The following is a 23,524-nucleotide window of genomic DNA, read 5'->3' as shown; positions in this document are numbered from 1 at the left end:
TAAAGACATGCCGTGCCATTTCAGAACATCCATTTTTCAGAGGATGTCTACCTTCTCCAGCCTTCCAAACGGCAGCATGTACAAGATACTCTAGTGAGGGTTTTTATTACAAGTTGAAGGATGAGTTTTAGGATACGATATTTTGGAGTGAGTTGCTGAAAGTAACCTGCGAGAAAAATGAGGGAACAGCAACGCTAACCCAAGTGAATCAAGCAAAAATACTACTTGTCCTAGGCTATAAACTACTAAGCACAAAATATAAACAACATATTGTAACTTTATTAGATTTTTCTATTTTACTGGCTGTTTGGACTCAACAAAGAAAGGCCTTAGTAACCTGTAACTTTAACACCTCAGGTGTCACAGTACAGAACACAAAATCTGATTGGGTGGCACAAGACCAGTCAACCTGTCACACGGCACCCACTGACATCGCAGCTGTGGTCATGTCATGTTTTTATAATAATTCAATCACAAACATAAGACATTCGGTATTATGTGAGGGTTCTCTGCTGCTGCTGTGCAAGGCATCACCCAACAACAGTTTACTAGACCAGGCCTAATTAATGACAGATACCAGCAGGTGCCACTGTGCAGGGAAGTCAAAACTCTGCCTCATATTTAGAATGAGAAAAGTAGCAAGTCTATGAAAAACTATGTTCTCTTTTGGGCTCCTATTCCTACACCTCCATACACACTCCCTGCTCAATGTGTCCCATTATCCATTCATCTAATATCCACATAGGACTCCGCGGGTACTTTCCAAGTGAGAGCGGTGTTCAGGGTTTTGCTGGGTTCAGGGGAAGGGGGAAGATGTGTGGATAAATGGACAAACTGACAACAGGAGGAGGGCAAGGAAAACATTTCAAAACTCTTAGTTAATAGGATGCTCTTCACAACACCTCTCAGAATATAAACAGAACTTGGTGTAAACAGGTTCATTCTGATGAATAAAGACTTACAGGACTGAGTCAGGCAGTATCTTGGCCTATCTGCACCCCTCAACAGATTTTCCTAAAACCTGGGGGACAATCAGGGAGGAAGTATATCCACCCTTTCCAAAGGAGGGCAGTGGGACTCCTCCCAGAAGGTAATGTTACAACACTGGCTCCTGAAAGCAGCAGCCGCCCGCCAGCTACTTTGCAACAGGCAGTTATAGCTGCACAATTTGGAACCCGTCAGGTCTCGAGTCTGGCGTCTGAGGAGCATTTCAGTCCACCTCCATTCCATGAGAGGCAGTCGCGTTTGGCAGCTTCGGTCAGTGCTCTATCCTTTGATCACGGCAATTGGTCTCAGTTTAATGGCCTTCTTGCTGATCCCAGCATCATGGCAGGTGTTTACCACGTCGGTCACATTCTTGTAGGACTCAGGAGCCTGCAAGGGAGGAGTTAGACATCATCAAAGTCTATTAAAATGGAATCATTGAAAGCATTAAACTTCATGTGGGATTAAAGAAATGCACATTAAAGTAATACTGAGTATTCTTTTGTCTGTCAAATAAGGATTAAAATGATGAACGAGCTCAGTGTTGGTAAGGGTGATGGTAAGATAAACACTTCCATCCTGTTTTATATTTTTTCTGTAGTTCTCATAATTTCCCCATAGAACATATATTACTTGTATTACTAGGTAAAGCAGTAATTGAATAAAACATATACACCAATACCCGACAGAGAAGACACGCACCAAACAATCCTGTTAGTGGTAATTATCTATAGATGGTAGTTACTGGCCATTTTGATTTTCTTTCTTTATATATTTCTGCAGTTGTCAAAATTTCTGGAACGCACATATACTACCTTCACAATAAGGGAAAGTTCTGTTCAATGCATGTATATTACTGTCAGTGTATGTGCACACATTCATGTGTACACATGTACACACACACTGTTATCTCTGACTTTCCAGCAAAACCACCACCCACCCCTCCCACCTGGTCACTGTCCTGCCACCATGAGAACCAGTTTCCTTACACATACCCTTTCTTCCTGGTCATGTCAGCACAGACGCTCAGGCCTCCCGCTGACTCCCACAGGGCTCTGCACATAGCCCTTTCTAGCTCATGTCCCATTCCCTGCCAACTTCTAACTTCCCCACCACAGCCTCTGGAACTCCCTCCAGAGAGTCATGTGCAGAATCCTTTCCCTCTTCCCCTCTTCTCTGAACATTCCCTTTACCTTCCCATTCTTGCTGAAACACAGATCTCCCCTAGGGATATTACTTCCACCTCCAACTTTCTGAAGTAGTAGCTGTTTTCCCTCCTAAATGGGGTCCTATCATTAGGCTCAGACTTGTTGTTCTTGATTCTTTCCAGACCATTCGTGCTCCTTCCTCCCTAAGCACTCTCAGCTTTGAGTCTCACAGTCATAACATTTTCCTACCCCTTCTTGATGTAGTTCCCTGCTAGACTCTGAATCACTCCCTAGCATTACCTGAAGATTTCTTGATCCTGGTTCAGTGTCCCTCTCTCCTGCTAATAATTCCAAAGGATTTCAGTATCTAGGAAGAGGATCCTTTCAGTATCTTGGCTTCTTAGTTCCCTGAGTTTTGCTCCTTCAAGTTTATTTTTAGAGAGAGAGAGAGAGAGCGAGCGAGCACGCACAAGCAGGGAAGAGGCAGAGAGAGAGGGGGAGAGAGAATCCTGCACTGTTAGCACGGAACCCAACGTGGGGACTCAATCTCAGGAACCGTGAGATCATGACCTGAGCCGAAATCAAGAGTCAGATGCTTAACCAACTGAGCAACCCAGGCGCTCCGAGTTTTGCTCCCTCAGTGCTTACCTTGGCCATTCACTCCCACCCAGGGCCATACCCCAGAACTTATCATTACCAGTGACCACAACTCCTCCATAATCTCAATTTCAAGCATGTCATGCTGGTGACGACAGCTAGGTTTCCAGCTCACTCCCCTCCTGTGCTTCATCTCCAACAAGACCTGTAATCCTTTTGCAACACCCATACCAACCTTGCTTCTTTCCCACTGCACCGTACTTGCAAACCTGGTTAAAGTTAGTTCAACATCTATTTCATGCCTGCACCTGCACGGCTGAATGTAGTTGAAAAACGCCCCATCACTGAATTTAGCTCAAGTAGGCGCCTGCTGCTGTCCTGGCAACCACCCAAAACTTCCCCAGGCTGATTACTATTTCTCTTAAATGGTCATCTCCTACCTTCTCCTGCAGCCTTACTCCTAGTTGCTGGTACTACTTTCTATACACTGAAAACAAGAGAAACAGCCAGAATAGAATCTCCACAAACTCTCACCATATCCTCCCTGACTACCTGCATCCTACCTTCTGTCCTTTCATTAATAATTCATTATCTGAGCTCTTAGCAAAACCAAGCCCAACTACCTGCACATCTGATTCCATCTCCTCTCCTCTACCCAAGGACACTGCTCCAGTAATTCCCCCTGCTTTCCTGTATTATCAATTTCTCTTCTAGAATATTCTCATCAGGGTGCCAGACCCTGTTACTCTTCTGCTCAAAATTCTCCAATGTCTTCCCATCATCTCACTCAGAGTAAGAAGAGCAAAAGTCCTTCTGTAAAGGAAAAGGCAAGGACCCACATGATCTGGTGCCCCCGCCTCTCTGACCTCATCTCCCTCGCGGTGGCCTCCTTGCTATGTCTCGAACACCTAAGCATAACCTCGCCTTAGGGTTTCTGCACATGGCTGTTCTCTGTGCCTGGAAAGCTTGCCCCTAGATCCCCACATATACCCACACGGCCCACCCCCTCACTGCCTTCAGGTCTTCACTCAAGTATCACCCTCTACACCCTACTTAAAACTACACCCACTTCTGATTTTTCCCTATCCCCATCCCATTTGTACTTTATAGCACTTACTGTCATCCAACACACTACATCTTTTACTGTGTGCTGAGTTTCACAAGAAAGGGATTTGTTGGTTTTGTTCTCTGCAGCACCTAGAGCAGCACCTAACTATAGCAGATGTTTAATAAGTGTTTCCCGAGTCAATGAAAAAGTCATACGCAAAACATGCAACTAAGGAAAATACCAACTGTTAATAGAGGTTATCTCTGGCTGGTGGAATTTTACATGGCTTGTTTTCTTCTTTGCATTTTCCAAAATCTCTTAATTAAACAGGTGTTATTCTTAAAATCAGAAAAAATTAATAGTTATTAAAAAATAAGGCTTTGTAATACTCTGTGACTCAACCTACTTTTGGGACTTCATTCTAATTATTAAAACAGCTGGAAAAAAGCTTCATGCATGAAAACACACATTACAACTTATTTTATAATAGCAAAATCTGGAAGTCACTTAAATGTCAAATATGGGCAGAAACTCATGGTACTTAACTGGGAGACTATTTGGCAACCATTAATTAAATTATTTTAATGATTAAGTTATTAATTTGATCATTAAAATAACTTAATTAATGATTTGGCAATCATTAATAACTGTTTTATCCTTACAAGCAATACTACAGTATTGTGCTAAATTTAAAAAAGGACTACAAAATGTTTGTAAACTATGATTATAATTAGTTTTAAAAAAAGCATTTAGGGAAAAAAATGGCAGTCAGCATCCTAAAAAAGGAGGGTAACAGTTGTGTTAGGGCACTGAGTTTCTGGATGATTACCTTTCTTTTAAACTTAAAAAAAAAAAAAGTTATGGGGCGCCTGGGTGGCTCAGTCAGTTGAGCGTCTGACTTCAGCTCAGGTCATGATGTTGCAGTTTGTGAGTTCGAGCCCCATGTTGGGCTCTGTGCTGACAGCTCAGAGCCTGGAGCCTGCTTCAGATTCTGTGTCTCCCCCTTTCTCTGCCCCTCCCATGTTCATGCTCTGTCTCTCAATAATAAAAAAAAGTTGGGGCGCCTGGGTGGCTCAGTTGGTTGAGCGTCTGGCCTTGGCTCCTATCATGATCTCACAGTCTGTGAGTTCAAGCCCCGCGTCGGGCTCTGTGCTGACAGCTCAGGGCCTGGAGCCTGCTTCGGATTCTGTGTCTCCCTCTCTCTCTGCCCCTCCCCTGCTCATTCTTTGTCTCTCTCTGTCTCAAAAATAAATAAGAACATTAAAAAAATAAAAAATAAATAAAGTTAAAAAATGTAAATGTTTAAAAAAAAGTTATGTTGTTTCTATTTCCAATATGTACATATCTGTACATAACATACATATAATTTAAACAAAATCTTGGCTCCCTTTTGAATCCAAACTATTTCCCTAAACATCTTACCCTTCCCTTTTCAAATGTGCTTTCAAATTTATTTTATTTATGTATTGTATGTATTTAGAGAGTGTGCACAAACATGGGAAGGGGCGGAGGGAGGGGGAGAGGGAGAGGGAGAGGGAGAGGGAGAGGGAGAGGGAGAGGGAGAGGGAGAGAGGGAGGGGGAGGGAGGGAGGGGGAGGGAGAGAGAGAGAGAGAAAGAGAGAGAGAGAACGAACATTTTAAACAGGCGCCACGCCCAGCGCGGAGCCCAATGTGGGGCCTGATCTCATGACTGTGAGATCATGACCTGAGCCAAAATCAAGAGTTGGATGCTTAACCGACTGAGCCACCCAGGTGCCCAGCTTTCAAATTTAAGTATACAGCTGTGCAAAAGAAAAGTTAAAATGAGTCAGCTCAAACAATTTTTAAAGTTTAATATGTAGAAAGGTAAGAATCATTCTTATGTATTTGGCTTATAATTAATCTCCACACAAAAGACAAAGATAAACTATAACTGAGGTTATTTAAAAACAAACAAATGTAATACAGCAATACTAAAAATTGTTCTGTGTAGTGGCATAAATCAGAGACAGTTTTATGCTGAATATTTATCAAAATTTCACTTACCTCTTCCATAACCAGTTTGGGCGAGGCAACGCGGATTGCGATTCCCATATCTGCCAGTTTGTCCAAGACATCCTGGAAATCTAAATTACGTCGAGATTTTGCTCGGGATAATGCACGGCCCTGGATTGGGGACAGAATGAACTTCAATTTATAAATTCTGAGCTACAATTTATGTTCAATTCCAGCAATTATTTAAGCCCTTGGGATTATATGCCTTTTCCTTGACTTCTTTTTAAATTAAAAAAAAAAAAAATAAATCAATCAATAAACAATCTTTTTCTGTATTCTTAACCTTATTAGGTGTCTTTTGTTACAAGTCTCATCATATCCTTCTGGAAAACAAATTTCCACCTATACAAAACATTCAGTATTTAAAGATTCAGTTTTGTGTTTCTAACTACTATTATTAATTCAATATAAATACATTGATTTTAATATAAACAGTATGTCTATTATCACAAAAACTTTATGCTTTGTGATTTAAAACAGTTTCTCAACATCAGCACTACTGACATTTTAATTAAATGTTTATTTATTTTTGAGAAAGAGACTGAACATGAGCAGGGGGAGGGGCAGAGAGAGAGGGAGGCAGAGAATCCGAAGCAGGCTCCATCCAGGCTCTAAGCTGTCAGCACAGACCCCAAAGCAGGGCTCGAACCATGAGATCATGACCTGAGCTGAAGGTGAATGCTTAACCAACGGAGCCACCGAGGCGCCCCAACACTACTGACATTTTGGACCAGATACTTCTTTGTGTAGAATGTTCAGCAGCATCCTTGGCCTGTACTAGAATGCCAGCAGCAAAGCTACTCTCCCTCACTGTGACAATTAAAAATGTGCTTCCAGGTGTTACTAATGTATGGTGTGAGATGTGCTGGTTTTGATTACTGGGTTAAAATTAGGAATTGGGAGGCAGCTGGACATGAGAAAGGATCAGAGAAAAAGGAGGATTTAAATATTATTTGTGAAGGTCTGTCCTATAAAAGATACTTTAGTTTCCATTTTCTACTCCATCATGAGGTAAGCATTCTCATGGCTTAGAACAGGGGTTGGCAAACTGGTTTGTGGGCCAAATCTGGTCTACCACCCGTTTTTGTAAATAAAGTTTTATTGGAACACAGCAATTCCCATTTGTTTATGTATTGTCTACGGCTGCTTTTTCATTACAATGGCACAAGGGAATAGTTACTACAGAGACCCCATGGCCCAAAAGTCTAAAATACTTACCACCTGATGCTTTACAAAGTTTACCCACACCTGACTTCGAATGAAAGAGGAGATATGGTAAATAGGTGTGTATGCAGTCTATGCCTGGGCTGTGATTTGCAAATCCCCCAAATCTTGAGTGGACCTATCTAGTAAGGAGCAAATTATGCAAATGACTAGGTCCAGTGAATCACTGAGATAAGCTTTGATGTAAACTTGCATCAGTTAAAGTTATATCCGTTGTGCCGGTCTGACAATTTCTCAGTCTGGATTTTATAGACCTGCAGAGATGAGGAACAGTCCCTGGCGCTACAATGACTTCACTAAAGTAGAGACACTAGGTGACTTTAGTCAGTTCATTAGACAGTGTATTCTATGGGAATAAATTCAGGTAGAAAACAAGACAGACCCAAACTTCAACTTTGTTAATGCTCAAACACATTTACCTATCGAAATGCAAAAAGACGATTAAATGGAAGAGAGCATTTCTACCTAAGTTTCTGTTTTCCTTACCGCTCCGTGACAAGTTGTTCCGAAGGTCTCAGTCATACCCTGTTCAGTGCCAGTAAGAACGTAACTACAGGTGCCCATGGTGCCACCAATGAGCACTGGTTGTCCAGTGAGCTGAGGATACACAAATCAAATATAATTTAGAAAAGCATGAGCTTTTTATGCCTGAGATTTACACTTCCTCTCACATTGTAGGACTGTGGGAAAAACCTGGGCCTCTAAATACATTGTTTTCACAACTGTATTATGAAATTATTTTAACTCTTTGATAATCAAGAGAGAAGTGGAAGGGAGTGAAAATGTGAGGGCCAGGAAGGCAGCAGAAGACACACAATGTAAGAGCAAAGCCAAATCCAAACATTTGGGGAAGTGTTATTAGGAAGAACCATCCCAGGGAATGCACTTGCCCTTTTCAAGCTCTGGTTTTCTCATCTGTACAATGGGAGCAGACTAAGGGCCCTTCTACCTCTATCACAGCCAGATAGCAAGAGAAGAAGAAAAAAAAATTTTTTTCTTTTAATTTTAATCTTGCTTTCCAATCATTCAAAGGCCTTGAAAAGATCACCTTTATGGAGTAAAATAATGTCCATGCAGGACGTTTTATACAGCCCACTGCAAGCAGATGATAGGGGGAGTCACTGCTTCAGAGAAGACTGGAAATCACTGTTCTCATGGATGACAGATTTTCTTTTCACAACTGCTGCCTTTCTCTTTATTATTTTTTTTAAGTTTATTTATTTAGAGGGAGAGAGGGAGAGAGGGAGAGAGGGAGAGAGGGAGAGAGGGAGAGAGGGAGAGAGGGAGAGAGAGAGAGAGAGAGAGAGAATCCCAAGCAGGCTCCATACTGTCAGCACAGAGCCTGATGCGGGACTTGATCTCACAAACTGTGAGATTATGACCTGAGCCGAAGTTGGATGCCCAACTGACTGAGCACCCAGGCACCCCAGCCTTTCTGTTTAAATTCACCCATGTTTAGAGCCACCTAAATCATGCCCCCATGGCTTGAAACCACAAATGGCTTAGTACATACTTGGTAATCAACAGCAATAAGGGGATGGTGAGGAGGAAAAGCTCGGGTGGATCCCTTCCTGTGCACCAACAGTGTCCGTTCCTTTCCATCCACCACGTGCTGTTCGACTTTGGCAATATTGTGAGAAACATCATAGATCACGTGTAGGTCCAAGTCATCAGGAGTTGTGTTGAAGACCTTGGCAAAAGCCTAAGGGGAAAAGCTTGAGTTAAAAGCAGCCAGAACCAGCTTTTTAGAACTCACCTAACTGATTTCAGCTCATCTGTTTCTGAAGGGAGTGAGGGGTTTAAGAGCTCAAATACAGCAGTATTATTAATCTTCACATAAAAGACAAAAACCATGTTTTACACCACATCGCAAATTCCACTCTGTAAATTCCAATGCTGGTTGAAAAGCTGCTGGGCTACTCTTGATCCCACCCTCAGAACTTCTTCCTCAGCCTTCTAGTCTTCGTGGATGGCACTTCTATCCTCTCTGCTGCTCAAGGCAAACTCTAGGAACAATTCTGGCGCTCTTCTTCCCTCATTCCCCATGCCTGATACCCTGCTGATTTGGTTCGAGGAGACACCAAGAGCCTGGACATTCCCAATATTTCCAATATTTGTTACACTTTGAAAACCAAATTCTGTAAGCTCTGTTTTAAACTTCACCGTGAATAACAGAAGAGCAACTTCAACTGTACCTGACGGGTTAAGAAGGTCATGGAAGAGCGGTTGACCCAGGCATAGTTCCCAGCAGCTGCCATTCCCTTCAGGTAGTCCTGACCCTCTGGGGAAGCGATCCGAGCACAAGCCAACTGCCGGTCGTTGACTATGATCTTGTCTCTCTTCATGGCTTTTTCCATAGCAACCAGTGCATCTGGACAAGAGAGAAGCAAGTCTGAACCAGCCAGTTTTCCCTTTGTAATTCAGATTGCAGAAAAGCAGGCTATACTCAAGCCCATTCTTTGAAAAGCAAAATGCAACTTTCCCTTTGAAGTGTTTCTAAGTTCATCTTGGTCAAGACATACTTATTAGGCATCTTCTGTCAGAGCTGTGTGACAGAAGCTATGTGGGCTACGAAGACAACACCTTCCCTCCAGGAACTTTTTAAGGGGAATGAGATGTGTATTCAAACAGCAACAATATGATCTTAGTTATTCCTTTCTTGGCATGAGAATGTATGAATAGAAGCAGTAAAGTACACTTTATTACCATCACGGTTTTTAAAAATAATCTTTCAATGACTTAACAGAAAAGAGTTGGAGACAGGTTGCTAGAACTGCAGAAAAACCAAATTCATGACGAAGTGCTCAGAATACTCAGTAGAAAGTTCAGTATTACTAGTCAATGCTCCATATATTTGCTAGATTAAAGATTCTAATGGGTCAGTCTGGCCCAAATTACTAAATTCCCATAGGATGAAACATGCATAGAAGGATGAACTATATAACATGCAACTTAAGGTTAGTAATAATTTCCATGTGTCTACATACCTTTCCACATATTCATAAATCCTTTCACACACACTATCATCAAAGAGACTGTGCTATTCCCCTGCCTCCTCTTTTGTCCGTGTTGTTTTTCGGTCATGAATGTCCTTTGTGCGTGATTGTCCAAACTGCAATAGTATGTGTTCACGCCACTCCCAAAATCTTTTTCCTACAGACTCTAGATCGACTCTTCTATAGCATTTTATCAACTACTATCTTTTCATTTTAATGAACGTGACATCGCTTTCTTGAGATAATTTGAGGGCAGGTCCTTGCCCATTTCCTCAGTGAATCCACCATGATACTTAATCTTGCAGTATAGGTACGTAAGACATATTTGTATATGTCATAAATGTATAAACACCTTACATATACTATTTCATTTAATCTTCAACATGACGTGAAATAGTAAAACCTACACAGTATAGTTTGAGAGCTTTCTCTTAAATCTCTATTTCCATAAACGCATGTTTGAGCACTAAGTCAAAACTCAGGTCCAGAATATACCTGTGGCTACTTGGTGGCCCAAGCCTCTGCTTCCGCTGTGGATCATCACACACACCTGTCCCTTATGGTCGATGCCCATTTTCTTAGCAGCGTACTCATTGAAAATCTCATCCACAACCTGGATTTCTGCATAGTGGTTTCCTGCTCCCAGGGTCCCCAACTGCAAAAGTAAGAATGATAAAAATAGCTTCAATTCTGCTTTAAAAAAAAAATCCATTTAAAAAGCAAATAGGTAAAAACAACCAGTAACAAAAAATAATCACAATGTTTTATATAACAAAGACATTTCTGAGCCTTAGAAATGCTTCATGCATTTAAAGCAATACACAGTAAAAAATATGGTACAGTAGTTCTTGAAGTTTAGTGTATCATTATCTGCTTGAGGTATGCACATATAAAAAGCTTCATAAACCAAAACTCAGACCATTAAAGGGCTCATAGGACACTTTAAACATCGTGGAGAGAAAGGTCAAATTTTGAGATGAACTCTGGTGAATGTGGACTCCTACACAAGGTCCAAATTCAAATGTTTTTTTTTCTTTCCTTTTTTTTTTTTATTTAAAAAAAAAAAATTTTTAATGTTTATTTTTGAGACAGAGCATGAATGGGGGAGGGGCAGAGAGAGAGGGAGACACAGAATTGGAAGCAGGCTCCAGGCTCTGAGCCATCAGCCCAGAGCCCGACGCAGGGCTTGAACTCACGAACCGTGAGATCGTGACCTGAGCTGAAGTCGGACGCTCAACCGACTGAGCCACCCAGGCGCCCCTCAAATGTTTTTTTGAAACATCAATGAGTTCACTAACACCTACCATTATCCACCACTGAAAGAATATGTTCCATAACTGGAATTAATAAATGTAGGGACCATGGAATAGAAGTGCTGAAAGAGTCTTTAGAGGGTGTCTAGTTTTAACTATTCCAATTTTCAGATAAGAAAACCGACCCAGAGAAGCAAAAGAGACTTGCCCACAGTCACAGCGAATTAGTGGAAAGCCATCCCAATTAGCTGTAGATTTCAAACATGTGGTATATTACGGTCTCATGAACACCATAAATTGACAACGTATGTCTTCTCACTTTAGGCTCCAGAAAATCCAGCCAAATCTGCAGATTGTCAAAGTATGTTCATACGCAATTTGGGAATATATTTTAAGCCTTATAATCATATCCCACTTTTCTCACATTCATTTCTAATTCAGCACACTTTGTTTTATTTTATGAACATCTGCGAGATCCTAATACCTTTCCAAAAGAGTAACAACAAAACATAAACAAGTTTGTGTTCTTTTTGATATACTGTAAAAAAAAAACAACCTGGGGATTATATTTGCCACATAGAAGACAACTTTTGCCCTCAACAAAAATATATGGTAAAAATGAGCATGTTGTTCTTCTGAAGTGTTACCTGAGGAAGGCCTCTTTTCTTAGCCCTTGCGGAGACCTTATTGGGATCAGCCTGCAACATCCTTCCGTACTCCTCACAGTGCTCCTTGTCTTCAGCCCAGGCGTAGCCTTCCCTCAGGGACCAGTCCACACCCATCTCCAAGGCCTCCTCCAAGTCTCTGAGCGAGTAATAAGGTCTGGTCATTTCACAGCCAAGGCAGAGCAAAAGCTACGATGACCACATCTCAACAGGGTAGAGGGAAGCAGTCCCATTTACTATCTGTCACCTGCGTACCAGACACTGTGCTGGATGCAAAGTTTATGCTCTCAGCAATTCCAGTATTTTGAGGAAAGCACTTACATGAATAATTGCAACATAAAATGGTAAGTGTCGGGGCGCCTGGGTGGCTCAGTTGGTTGAGCATCCCACTTTGGCTCAGGTCATGATCTCACGGTTTGTGAGTTCGAGCCCTGCATCGGGCTCTGTGCTGACAGCTCAGAGCCTGGAGCCTGCTTCTACTTCTGTGTCTCCCTCTCTCTCTGCCCCTAACCCACCTGCATTCTGTCTCTCTCTCAAAAATAAATAAACATTAAAAAAAAAAAATAGTAAGTGCCATACAAGAGATATTATAGTTTTATTATTTTTAAGAATTTTTAAGTTGTTTTTTGTTTGCTTGTTTTGTTTTTGTTTAGAGAGTGAGAGTGTGTGCCAGCAGGATAGAGAGCTTGGGATTCTCTCTCTCCCTTTCTCTCTCAAGATAAATACACTCTAAAAAAATTATTTATTTAAGAACGCTCACCCAACATGGGGCTCAAACTCATGACCCTGACTAAGCCAGCCAGGCACCCTTACTATGATCTCTTTATTTTTTTTTGATGTTTTTATTTATTTTTGAGACAGAGAGAGACAGAGCATGAATGGGGGAGGGGCAGAGAGAGAGGGAGACACAGAATTGGAAGCAGGCTCCAGGCTCTGAGCCATTAGCCCAGAGCCTGACGCGGGGCTCGAACTCACGAACCGTGAGATCGTGACCTGAGCTGAAGCCGGACGCTCAACCGACTGAGCCACCCAGGCGCCCCTACTATGATCTCTTTAAACCTCAGTTTCCTTTCGTGTAAACTGGGAATAATACCAGGTTTACTATCTAGATGAAACGACAGGATATACATACGCCATAGCACAGCGCCTTCCATGTGGGAAGTGCTCAATAACTGTCAGTTGGTATTATTCTATTATAAATTCTGTATGTCAAAAGCTGTTCTAATGAACATCTGTTGACTAATGTCTCTAATATATAGGCAGGACCTCACGCTTAAAAGAATAATGCATTACCACTTCCTAAAAAGTGACTGAATAATCCCCATCTCCTCAGCGTCCTACATTAGATATGAATTCGAGGATCATTGTGGTTATTTTCTTTCTCACTCTATTTATTGGAAAGTTGTCTTCTTACTTGGCATTCATGGGGATGACACCTTTTGATCCCACCCCAACAGGAATGTGGTCAAACATAGCCTGGGCAAGCTGCTCCTTCACTGGCTGGACATCGCTTTCATCTAAATTGGTTCTGAGCAAGCGGACACCGCAGTTGATGTCAAATCCGACACCACCTATAAAATAGAGAAAAGTTAGTCAAAGATCAGCAAAACCAGGTAGTTGAACAATGTTACCTGTGGTTTCTCACCATTAATACAGGGTGTGAAAGATAGCTATTCTTTCAAAGGTGAACTTAAAACATTTTTTTTTTAGTCTTTATTTTTGAGAGAGACAGAGTGCGAACAGAGGAGGACCAGAGAGAGAGGGAGACACAGAATCCAAAGCAGGATCCAGGCTCTGAGCGGTCAGCACAGAGCCCGACGCGGGGCTCAAACTCACGAACGCGAGATCATGACCTGAGCTGAAGTCAGACACTTAACTCACTGAGCCACCCAGGCGCCCCAAGGTTAACTATTTTTTTAAGGAACCCACAAAGTAGGTAAAGTCTGATGGCATCAAAATGTTTAAAATGATGTACATACTACAGGTACTTGGTGGGCCAGGAAAGTGGTAATGAGCAATGAGTTGTCATCTAGAGATTAAAATGGGAATTATGTGCTTCTCTTTTTCTGTGTATCATTCTTGTTGGGGGTTTATGAATTCTATTAGCTTTTTCAAAGGGCCAATATTTGGCTTTGTTCATCCTTTCTACTATATATCATTTCATTAATTTTGTTAATTATTGCCATCTTTCTACCTTTTTTGGGTTTGTTGTTCTTTAGCTTTTTGAGATGAATGCTTAGATTACTGACATTTCAGCCTTTCTTTTCTAATTTGTACATTTAGGACCATGTGTTTCTATCTACATTTGGCATTAATAATAACCCAGTTTTTAGACAGTATTTTTTATTAACATCAGTTACAATTATTTTGTAGTTCCCATTACGATCTTTTTTTGATCACATGGGTTATTTATATTTTATTATTTATTTTTAGAAGTTTATTTATTTTGAGAGAGAGTGGAGGAGGAGCAGAGAGAGAGGGAGAGAACCCTAGGCAGGCTCTGTGCTGTCAGCACGGAGCCTGACGTAGGGCTCGAACTCACGAACTGTGAGATCATGACCTGAGCCAATACCAAGAGTTGGGCGCTTAACTGACTGAGCCGCCCAAGGTCCCCTATTTATTTATATTTTAGAGAGAGAGAGAGAGAGACAGACAGACAATGCATGCCCATGAGGGGTGGGCAAAGGAGAGAATCTTAAACAGGTTCCACACTCAGCTCAGAGCCTGACACCGGGCTTGATCCCACAACTCTGGGATCACGACCTGAGCCAAAATCAAGAGTCACACACTCAACCAACTGAGCCAGCCAGGCGCCCCTTACCTGTGGGTTATTTAAACACACATGCTTACTTCGTAAATATATGAGATTTCCCCCTAGTTTTTGTTGTTGTTAATGACTTCTAACTTAATTCCACTGTAATAAGTAATACCTTTGGTACCAGGAGTACTTAAGCGTGGTCCAGGAAAGCTTTAAGGCCTGTAAGAGTAACTATAATAATGCTGGGGCAGCTAGGCGGCTCAGTTGGTTAAGCATCCAATTCATGATCTCAGCTCAGGTCTTGATCTCGCGTTCATGAGTTCAAGCCCCATACTGGGCTCCATGCTGGGCATAAAGCCTACCTACTTAAAAAAAATTAATGCTATGGGGCCCCTGGGTGGCTTGGTCAGTTAAGCGTCCGACTCTTGATTTAGGCTCAGGTCATGATTTCATGGTTCGTGAGTTTGAGCCTTTCATCAGGCTCCATGCTGACAGTGCGGAGCCTGCTTGGGATCCTCTCTCCCTCTCTCTCTGCCCCTCCCCCACTCATGCTGTCTCTCTCAAAATAAATAAGCTTAAAAAAATAATGCTAACATATTATTTACATTTTAAACTTTTCTCTTCTGTGCAGTTTTCCAAAGGCTACGTGAAAGATGATGGATAATGAAACACGTACTTGTGTGTTACTGTTTTACACATTTCTCAGTTTTAATTTCTGGTAAGGTAAATACCGATAAAAGCCTTTGAGAACAGCCCTCAATCATTTTTCAGAGGATAAAGGGGTCGAGTCCAAAAAGTTTGAGAACTGTTGTTAATTTCAATGCTTTAAAATTTGAGACCCGATTTACGGCTCAGCAGTGTGGCCAATTTTGTGAACATTCTGTGTGCACTTGGAAAAATGTGTATTCCACAGTTCTTGGATGCACTGTGACATGTGTGCACACACACCACACGTACCTATTAGAGGTCAAGGCGTCAAGTTTGCTAACTGGATTGTTCAAATCTATATCCTTACTGACTGAAATCTGCCATTACCTCAGGAGAAAAAGAGAGCTAAATGCAGCGCTCACATATTTGCACTTTTTCTCTGGTCTTTGCCTCACAAATTCTTATTGTTTCAAAAGCTTTCCTACGCTTCCAATCAGATGTGTTTTTCTCTCTTATTTTGTTTTAAAAATTTTATTCAGCCTTTCTTGTTATTCTTGGCAGAGGATTGCTCGGAAACAAGCTTATCCACCATCGCAAAAGGCAGAACTCTTCAGATATAATTTAAACTTTCATTTCTTTTTCAGACTCTGAAAGCAAAGACATTATCTGGTGTGAAATATTTTCAGTGAAAGCACCCCACACCAGAAAAGATATATACAACTAGACATCAATCATAATGATGATGATGAGGGCAAACACGTCCCAAACACTTCCTACGTACTTGGTACTGTGCTAAGTATCTTACACAGCTTAACTCATTCAATCCTCACGGTGATGCTACGTGGAAGTAACACTGGCTCCAATTTTCCCAAAAGTTAACTGGGACACAAAGAAGACACATAATTTGCCAGTGAAGTGTTTCAGTTCGTTCTGTAGCCAATGTCTAAAAAGTGCCTGGCGCAGAGGAGCCCAAATAATTTTCAATAAATGTATGCTTTACTTGATGTTTTAATAGCTTCTGAGTGCTCACAATTAATTCCCTCAGTAAATGAGAAAACAAGAAAGGATAGAACATGATGAGACTGAGAGATGTCCATACTGTTCCAGAAGGGCTATGCTTCACACCTGATGGCAGACGTGCACAGTGTGACCTTACCTGGGGATACCACTGCTTCGGGGTCATTCATATCGAAGGCTGCCATGTTCCCAATAGCAAACCCATAACCTGAGTGGACATCAGGAAGCCCGATAGATCGCTGAAAGAGAATTAGAAAATGAAATCCAGCTTTCCCAACCTGGCTCTCTGGTTGCCTGACAAGTCATATTAATTCTCAAATAGGTTATAGGCCAAAGTCTTCCCAAATCAAGATTCTGTTTTCAGGATATCTTCTCTATTGGTGGAAAGAAGTGTAAAGTCTCCTAATCATAAAGCTAGCTATAGCAAGAAAAACTCTTTTTAATAAACTCTGACCGGGGCGCCTGGGTGGCTCAGTCGGTTAAGCTTCCGACTTTGGCTCAGGTCACGATCTCGCGGTCTGTGGGTTCGAGCCCCGCGTCAGGCTCGGGGCTGATGGCTCGGAGCCTGGAGCCTGCTTCCGGTTCTATGTCTCCCTCTCTCTCTGCCCCTCCCCCGTTCATGCTCTCTCTCTGTCTCAAAAATAAATAAACGTTAAAAAAATAAAAAAATAAAAAAAAATAAACTCTGACCATTAACTGAGGTAACAGAAAACAGAAAAGCCCCAACGTAACATGATATAGGATGGCCACATACTAACTTTAAGGTAGTATTATGTTGTTTGTTTTTTTTTTAAGTTTATTTTGAATGAGTGCGCAGGGGGGGCGGGGTAGGGGTGGAAAGAGAATCCCAAGCAGGCTCTGCACCATCAGCACAGAGCCTGATGTAGGGCTTGAACTCATGAAGCGTGAGATCATGACCTGAACTGAAATCAAGAGTTGGACACTCAACCGACTGAGCCACCCAGGTGCCCCTAAGGTAGTATTACATTTTAAAGATAATCTTTAGACACAGACAAATTGTGGTCATGTCAGGCTAAATGAAGGGAAATAATCTGATTTATACAGATCCTTAGTGCTTAAGCAATCACAGGAAAATATAATCCATTTGATGGTAGGAATACTGTATACTGTCTATATCTGGGGCCTGGAAACAGCCTTGATCCAGGAAGAATGCAGGTCAAACATGGTCAGGACATATGGAGACACCTACACACTTAAAAAACACACAAGCCAAGTGCCAGCACAGAAAATGGTATAAAGACCTCAAAAAAAGTCTGTTGTAAGGACTTAATATCTTCTTCTGATGGCGGAACCTGAATGTCAGACTATGGAGGGGGCCCCACGTGGAGCTCCACCGGGCCTCCCTGTTACCGCCACCACCCTCCTTTTCCAGTCATGTCTACAACAGCTACATTGTCCTTTTTTCTGCTCCACAGTCCTAACCCTTAAACTTCTGTCCATTCTTTCTCCAGTCATCCTCTCGAATGGGGCCAGAGTGAAACTTTCAATGTTGGTACACTGATCCAGGAATAATGATGGACTGTGACAAAGAAACAAGAAAACAACACTACTTCAAAGGTTTTTGAATGCTTACAGATTCTAGCAAAAGGGAACCGAAACTGAGATGTTACCCAGACTCAATGACTTAAGTCCCATGGTTATTTCTACGTGTTTGAAAGTCACTGTCTAAATGACACCACTATCAGTTATATGTGGCCAGTCGCCCACTCAGCAAGTTTTTAGATGAAGAGAAATATAAATGATTAAAACTCTGAACATGGACTCACATGAACAATCCCAGGCAGGGCTGCCACATTGCCAATTTGTTTCATGGCTGGCAGGAAGCCACCAACACCTGAAGACAAAAATTCAGTATTAGAAAAGGAGACACGGTTGATTTTTAGCATTCAGGATATTCATATGTTTCTAGCTTGCATGAAATGAAGGGTAGTGGTTAGGACTACCAGAACAACAAAACACGAAAGGATGTTTGAGATGAAGGGGGAAGGCAGCACACACAAAGGAAGGTAGTGAGGTCAATCACAGGGATTAGAAACATGGCGTCAGTGTTCTGTGCATACCACGAGAAGGGTACTTGCAAACACTGTACTGGGAAATGTAAAACAACTATTAAATTTTATGTTGCCCATGTAAAAAAAATGTATTCTTTCAACAGTTTATATTATTTACCAAAAAAAAAAAAAAAAATCAACACTGGATTTACTGTAAGAGACAAAGAAGGGCAATGTGGACAAGCTGGGAAAACACTGGATTAAGAGGCAGGGGATAGGGGGCCCTAGGCCCAGCTCTGTCACTTGGTTGCTGTGTCACTGTAGGCAAGTCAGGATGTCCTGGTGGGGAGAGGAGTGGGATTTGGTTTGTCGAGCTGAAAATAAAAGGGTTAAAACTAGGTTCCATTTTTATATCATCACCATTAAAGCGTTATATTAGAGCTTTATACATTTATCTGTAAACATTACTGCAGTTCTGCAAGATAAATGTAATAAAATTCTCTTTTATAGATGAGATTAGCTGAAGTTCAGTGAGGCTACTCAGTGTACTGGTTAAGAATATGGACTTTGGAATCAGATACTCTTGGCTTTGAGTTCTGGCTCTGTTACCAAGAAGCTCTGCAATCCTGGACAAATTGAAACTACTTAATGTCACTGAGCCTTGACTTACACATGTGTAAAATGGAGATAACATCCTCCTCTTAAAGTGACTCGAAGAATTACATGAGGTCATCTATGTACACTGCCTGGCACACAGTAAGTGCACAATAAATGGTAGCTTTTATTGCCCAAGGTTAGCTGCGAAACCAACCAGGTCCACCCAGCTCCAAATAGTTTCTAGAAAGCCAGGTGGCTAACAATGTGATCTAAATAAGTAACAGGTTTTGGTCTCATTTAAGTCTTGATCATCAGCTACAATACTTTTGTATTTTAAATTATCACTGAGTTACTATTTTCAGACCACAGAGAAGACACTATTTATGTGGCCACACGTAAAACTCTAATGTACTTACCACCACCTCGACAGGCATTTCTTAACTCCTCAAACATTAATTTTTCCAGAGCATCATTCACATAGAAAACTCCTTCAACCTGGTACCAAAGAAAAGGAAAAACTATGTCTGAGCACATGCCCAGTGTCTAGGCAATGGATAGAATATAAATACTGTATATAATACTTACTTGGCTTTATTCTTTATAAAACACTTTCTCATTACCTTAAGCAAGCAGAAAACTTCCAAAGACTACAAGATGTTCCTATCTTTAAATATATTTTAATGTTGCAATGTTCACAAATTATTTTGTTTTTCTCCTACTCTCGAAGCCATATTTTAGAATTCAACAGGTAGGAGCGCCTGGGTGCCTGAGTTGGTTGAATTCCTCTCAGGTCATGATTTCATAGTTCGTGAGGGGCACAGGGTACGTGAGTTTGAGCCCTGCATCGGGCTCTCTGCTGTCAGCACAGAGCACGTTTCAGATCCTCCCTCTCTCGCTGCCCCTCTCCTGCTCGCTCTCTCTCAAAAATAAATGTTAAAAAAAAATTCAACAGGTAAAATATTTTTTGCATGTGTGATAAAGCACAGTCTTCCAACTATGCTCTAAGGTCAAAAGTCCTACTGCTCTTGTGCTTCTAAAAATCAGTGGGTCTTGATAAATAGATGAATAAAAAAAAAAAACCCAAAAGATTCTAAACATAAAAATGCAGTCATCTGACCTTAGTGTACTTTGCTCGTGCTTAAGACAATAGCACATTACACTTTATTGTGTCCTATGCTGATCTACAGATCTATACTTAGGTAAACAGCAAAAATTTAACATGTAGCTATGCAGCTGTGTGTTTAGTTCTATAATCTATATAGTTAGTTTTCATAGGATAAAAAAGCTTGATAACAGAACATAAAAAGGCAATGGGGGACATAATTATGTAACACCAAAGGCCAGAACATTTTTATCAAAGATCAAATATTATGAAGGAGCTGCCCACTAATGGATAATGGATAAAGACTTAACACTTAATCATCTGGACAAATCTCTTTCTTTTATAAGAGGATTTCTCCATGAATAACAATACTAGTTGAAGGAAAATGTCTCCAGTACAATTTTCTAAGTGCCACATTTATTTTTATAACATATATCTTAATGGCTATTTATTTTTGAGAGACAGAGTGTGTGTGTGCATGTGCATAAGCTGGAGAGGGTCAGAGAGATCCCAATCCTCTGCTGTCAGCGCAGAGCCCGATGTAGGGCTTGAACTCATGAACTGTGAGCTCATGACCTGTGATGAAATTAAGAGTCGGACTCTTAACGGACTGAGCCACCCAGGTGCCCCATAAGGGCCACATTTATTAATTTACCAAACATTTACCGAGGACTTATGTTTCAGGCACTGTACTGGGCCACTAGGGGAGAAACAAAGAATATGAAAGATCCCATTTTTGAGGAATTTCCAGTCCAGGATGCAGCCCAGACTAGAAAATTAAGAGTACCACGAGGCAACTGCCATGACAGGCGTGTCCCATGGGAGAAACTGATGCAGAGGTGGTTCAGCAGCCTAGGGAGCCCGCGGAGGTTTCACGGGTGTTCACTGTTTGAACTAGCGTTCAAAGAACAGGGACATGACCTGAGCTTAGGAGACACTTAGGAGACAAAGGAGGCACAGAGATGACAAAGGTGGGAGGGGGGTGTTTTAGGGAAGAGGAATTTTTAGTGCAGCCCCGGGGTCTTAAGGGAGGAATGGAGATTAAGTAGGATGGGGCAATCTCTGTGAAGTCACTAATCTCAGTGAGAATGGGAATACAATTCAGGGTTAGCAGAATCTGTATCTTTTTAGGAGCAGTATATGGAGATTTCAACTCACCCCTCTTAGGCGAGAAGTGGTGGTGAAGTGTTTGTTGTACAAATAGTTAAACCACAAGTGCCTAGCAAAATGAGACTTGCTCCTGGGCAGAATCAGCGGCCGCGTGTGTATCCCAGGTCAAGCCAGAATCACTACCAGACACGGACAGTGTGTCACCATGATCATGCCATGGTTAGTTCCTATTCCTTCTTTCAGGGAACCAGATTCCATCAACAGGAACTGGCTAAATGGAAAACAGCCAAAAAGAATCTTAGGACCGGAGCTTTTTCTCTCCTCTCCGCGTCTAGCTAGGTGCTTTGCTCAATGGAGGACACTCAGGAAGTTTTGATGTTGAGTAAAAGAGTGAAATGGCTATCAGGAACTTTTACCAAATCACAAACCTTCAATACACTTACAAGGCACCTTAAGGGATTTCAGAAGCTATTTAATAACATATGCACCAAAAGCTTACAAATGCCTTTTTTCCCTCACTTTAATGGAAGATAATAGACACAAATGGCAATGAAGCCCGAGAAATACAGCTGAGCCCGGGCTTTCACACTCCCTGGGACTGGGTCCCCAAGTCTCCGTCGGGAATACATCACTCCGCCAGAGGAAAGCGAAGTAAGATGGGTATCGAGTCCTGGCTGGGCTTCTTGCTGGGGGAGGGGGGTGGGGGGGGGGGCTTCTTGCTGGGAGGGTGGGGTGGGGGGGGGCTTCTTGCGGGGGTGGGGGGGTGGGGTGGGGGTAGAGGAAGCCGTGTCACCACCCGATCCTTAGCGAGGTGATTATTAAAAACAGGCTACCCTGACCTGTGAACTTAAACTGTTGTGAGACACAAAAAACGTCTCATTAAAAACCCACACAGAACAGTGAAGGCTAGCAACTTGCTTCAGCGTTCTGTAAACGTCACCCAGATGACCAGCATGACTCAGGAAAGGAGTTCGTGTCCCAGCAACTCCACCCCGGACCGGCTGTGCCACCGGGTTAAAAAAAAAAACACACAAAAAAAAACCCACTAACGTCTCTGAAGCTCGGGAGTGTAACATCTTACGGGGCGTTTTTGAGACTTCTGTGTCAAAGCGCTTCGCAAGCGCCGATTTCGTGTTCCTGTACATTTCCCAGACACGCTCCGCTCTGCTGGACCTCGTGGCCTAGGGACCGTTCCGGCCGGGAGGTGGGGCCGGCCGGAGGGTGGGGGTGGGGGCGGTCGGAACACTGCCGGGGGGCAGGGGCGGCCCGGGCGCTAGCTAGGGGTAGGGAGAGCGACGGGGAGGCCGGGCCGGGTGGGCAAGGAGGCGCCGCGGGCCCCCAGGCGAGAAGGCCCCGCCACCCCACCGGCTCCTGCTTCTCCGCCTCACCTGCATGTTGGGCACGAAGCCCTTCTTGATTCTCCAGCAGTTTTTATTGATCTTTTCCAAGAACTGCAGCTCATCATTATAGCTGCGACTCATGGCGGCGGCAACGGTGGCGAAAACTCCCGGCTCCGCTTTGAAGAGCTACTGCCGCGCTGTCCCGCAGCCTGAAGTACCACCTTCGCGCAGTCAACGCGCAGGCGCGGCCGGCTCCGCCGCAGGACCGGCGACGGCAAGCGCCGAGGCTCGAAACTCGTGGGAACAATCGCTTTCCTCGCGTAAAATTAGACTGACCTCTAGTGCTTACCTTTTCGGATATTTACTTGTCCTTCTCTTCCAGGTTTAAAGCTAATCTACATGCAGTCGTTTTAAGTGAGATCTAGTCATCCTTCGTTTTGGAAGTGCTTGTCTGGATCGGGCCCACCTGCTGTAGTGAATATCTGCCTGGGGTTTACATTCCCTGCAGAGAGGGGAAGAAAATATCTAGACATGAGAAACATCCCTTGGGGCTCCTTCCTGGGTGGCTCAGTTGGTTAAGTGTCCGACTTCAGCTCAGATCATGATCTCACAGTTCGTGAGTTCGAGCCCCGCGTCGGGCTCTGTGCTGACAGTTCCGAGCCTGGAGCCTGCTTCAGATTCTGTGTCTGCTCCTCCCCTGCTCGCTCTCTCTCTCTCTCTCTCTCAAAAATAAATGAACATTTAAAAAATTAAAAAAAAAAAGAAACATGTTTCAACAAGTATATCTAGAGACTTGTAATGTTTCAATGAATTTATGGATGCAAATGAAGTAACTTTTCTGTCGGAAACGCACATTCCAAAGAAAGAAAGTGACAGTTTATCATTTATTCCACCAAACACTGATGAGGGTGGTAACTGGCCGATGTGCACGACAAAGATGAGTAAATCCAAGCCCCTGTGGACAGCCAGGCTTCCCTTCTGGGACCACTAG

General features: G+C 42.5%; 1 protein-coding gene across 1 annotated transcript; it reads right to left on the bottom strand.

Annotated features, from left to right (window-relative positions):
* Positions 1 to 259: 259 nt before the first annotated feature.
* RTCB (RNA 2',3'-cyclic phosphate and 5'-OH ligase) lies at positions 260 to 22,766 on the bottom strand. The gene is made up of 12 exons (XM_019446715.2): positions 22,582 to 22,766; positions 19,398 to 19,476; positions 18,160 to 18,227; positions 16,512 to 16,611; positions 13,364 to 13,520; positions 11,932 to 12,088; positions 10,527 to 10,686; positions 9,231 to 9,406; positions 8,549 to 8,737; positions 7,522 to 7,632; positions 5,803 to 5,922; positions 260 to 1,374 (listed from the first exon to the last, which is right to left on the bottom strand). The coding sequence occupies exons 1-12, from the start codon at positions 22,672 to 22,674 to the stop codon at positions 1,267 to 1,269; spliced, it is 1,518 nt and encodes a 505-aa protein (XP_019302260.1). The 5' UTR covers positions 22,675 to 22,766; the 3' UTR covers positions 260 to 1,266.
* Between the last annotated feature and the right edge of the window lie 758 nt (positions 22,767 to 23,524).

The sequence above is a fragment of the Panthera pardus genome, unplaced genomic scaffold (assembly GCF_024362965.1).
Source record: "Panthera pardus isolate Hobbes unplaced genomic scaffold, ASM2436296v1 HiC_scaffold_6, whole genome shotgun sequence".
Lineage (NCBI taxonomy): Eukaryota > Metazoa > Chordata > Mammalia > Carnivora > Felidae > Panthera > Panthera pardus.
This window is presented reverse-complemented; position numbering and strand designations above follow the sequence as displayed.

Bases quoted from the DNA above. Each gene is read 5' to 3' on its own strand.
- RTCB (XM_019446715.2), bottom strand. From the start codon at position 22,674: ATGAGTCGCAGCTATAATGATGAGCTGCAGTTCTTGGAAAAGATCAAT. The intron at 16,612-18,159 runs GTGAGTCCATGT...ATTCTCTTTCAG, and splicing joins CCCTGCCTGGGATTGTTCAT to CGATCTATCGGGCTTCCTGA. The intron at 1,375-5,802 runs GTAAGTGAAATT...CCTCCCTTGCAG, and splicing joins CCAAACTGGTTATGGAAGAG to GCTCCTGAGTCCTACAAGAA.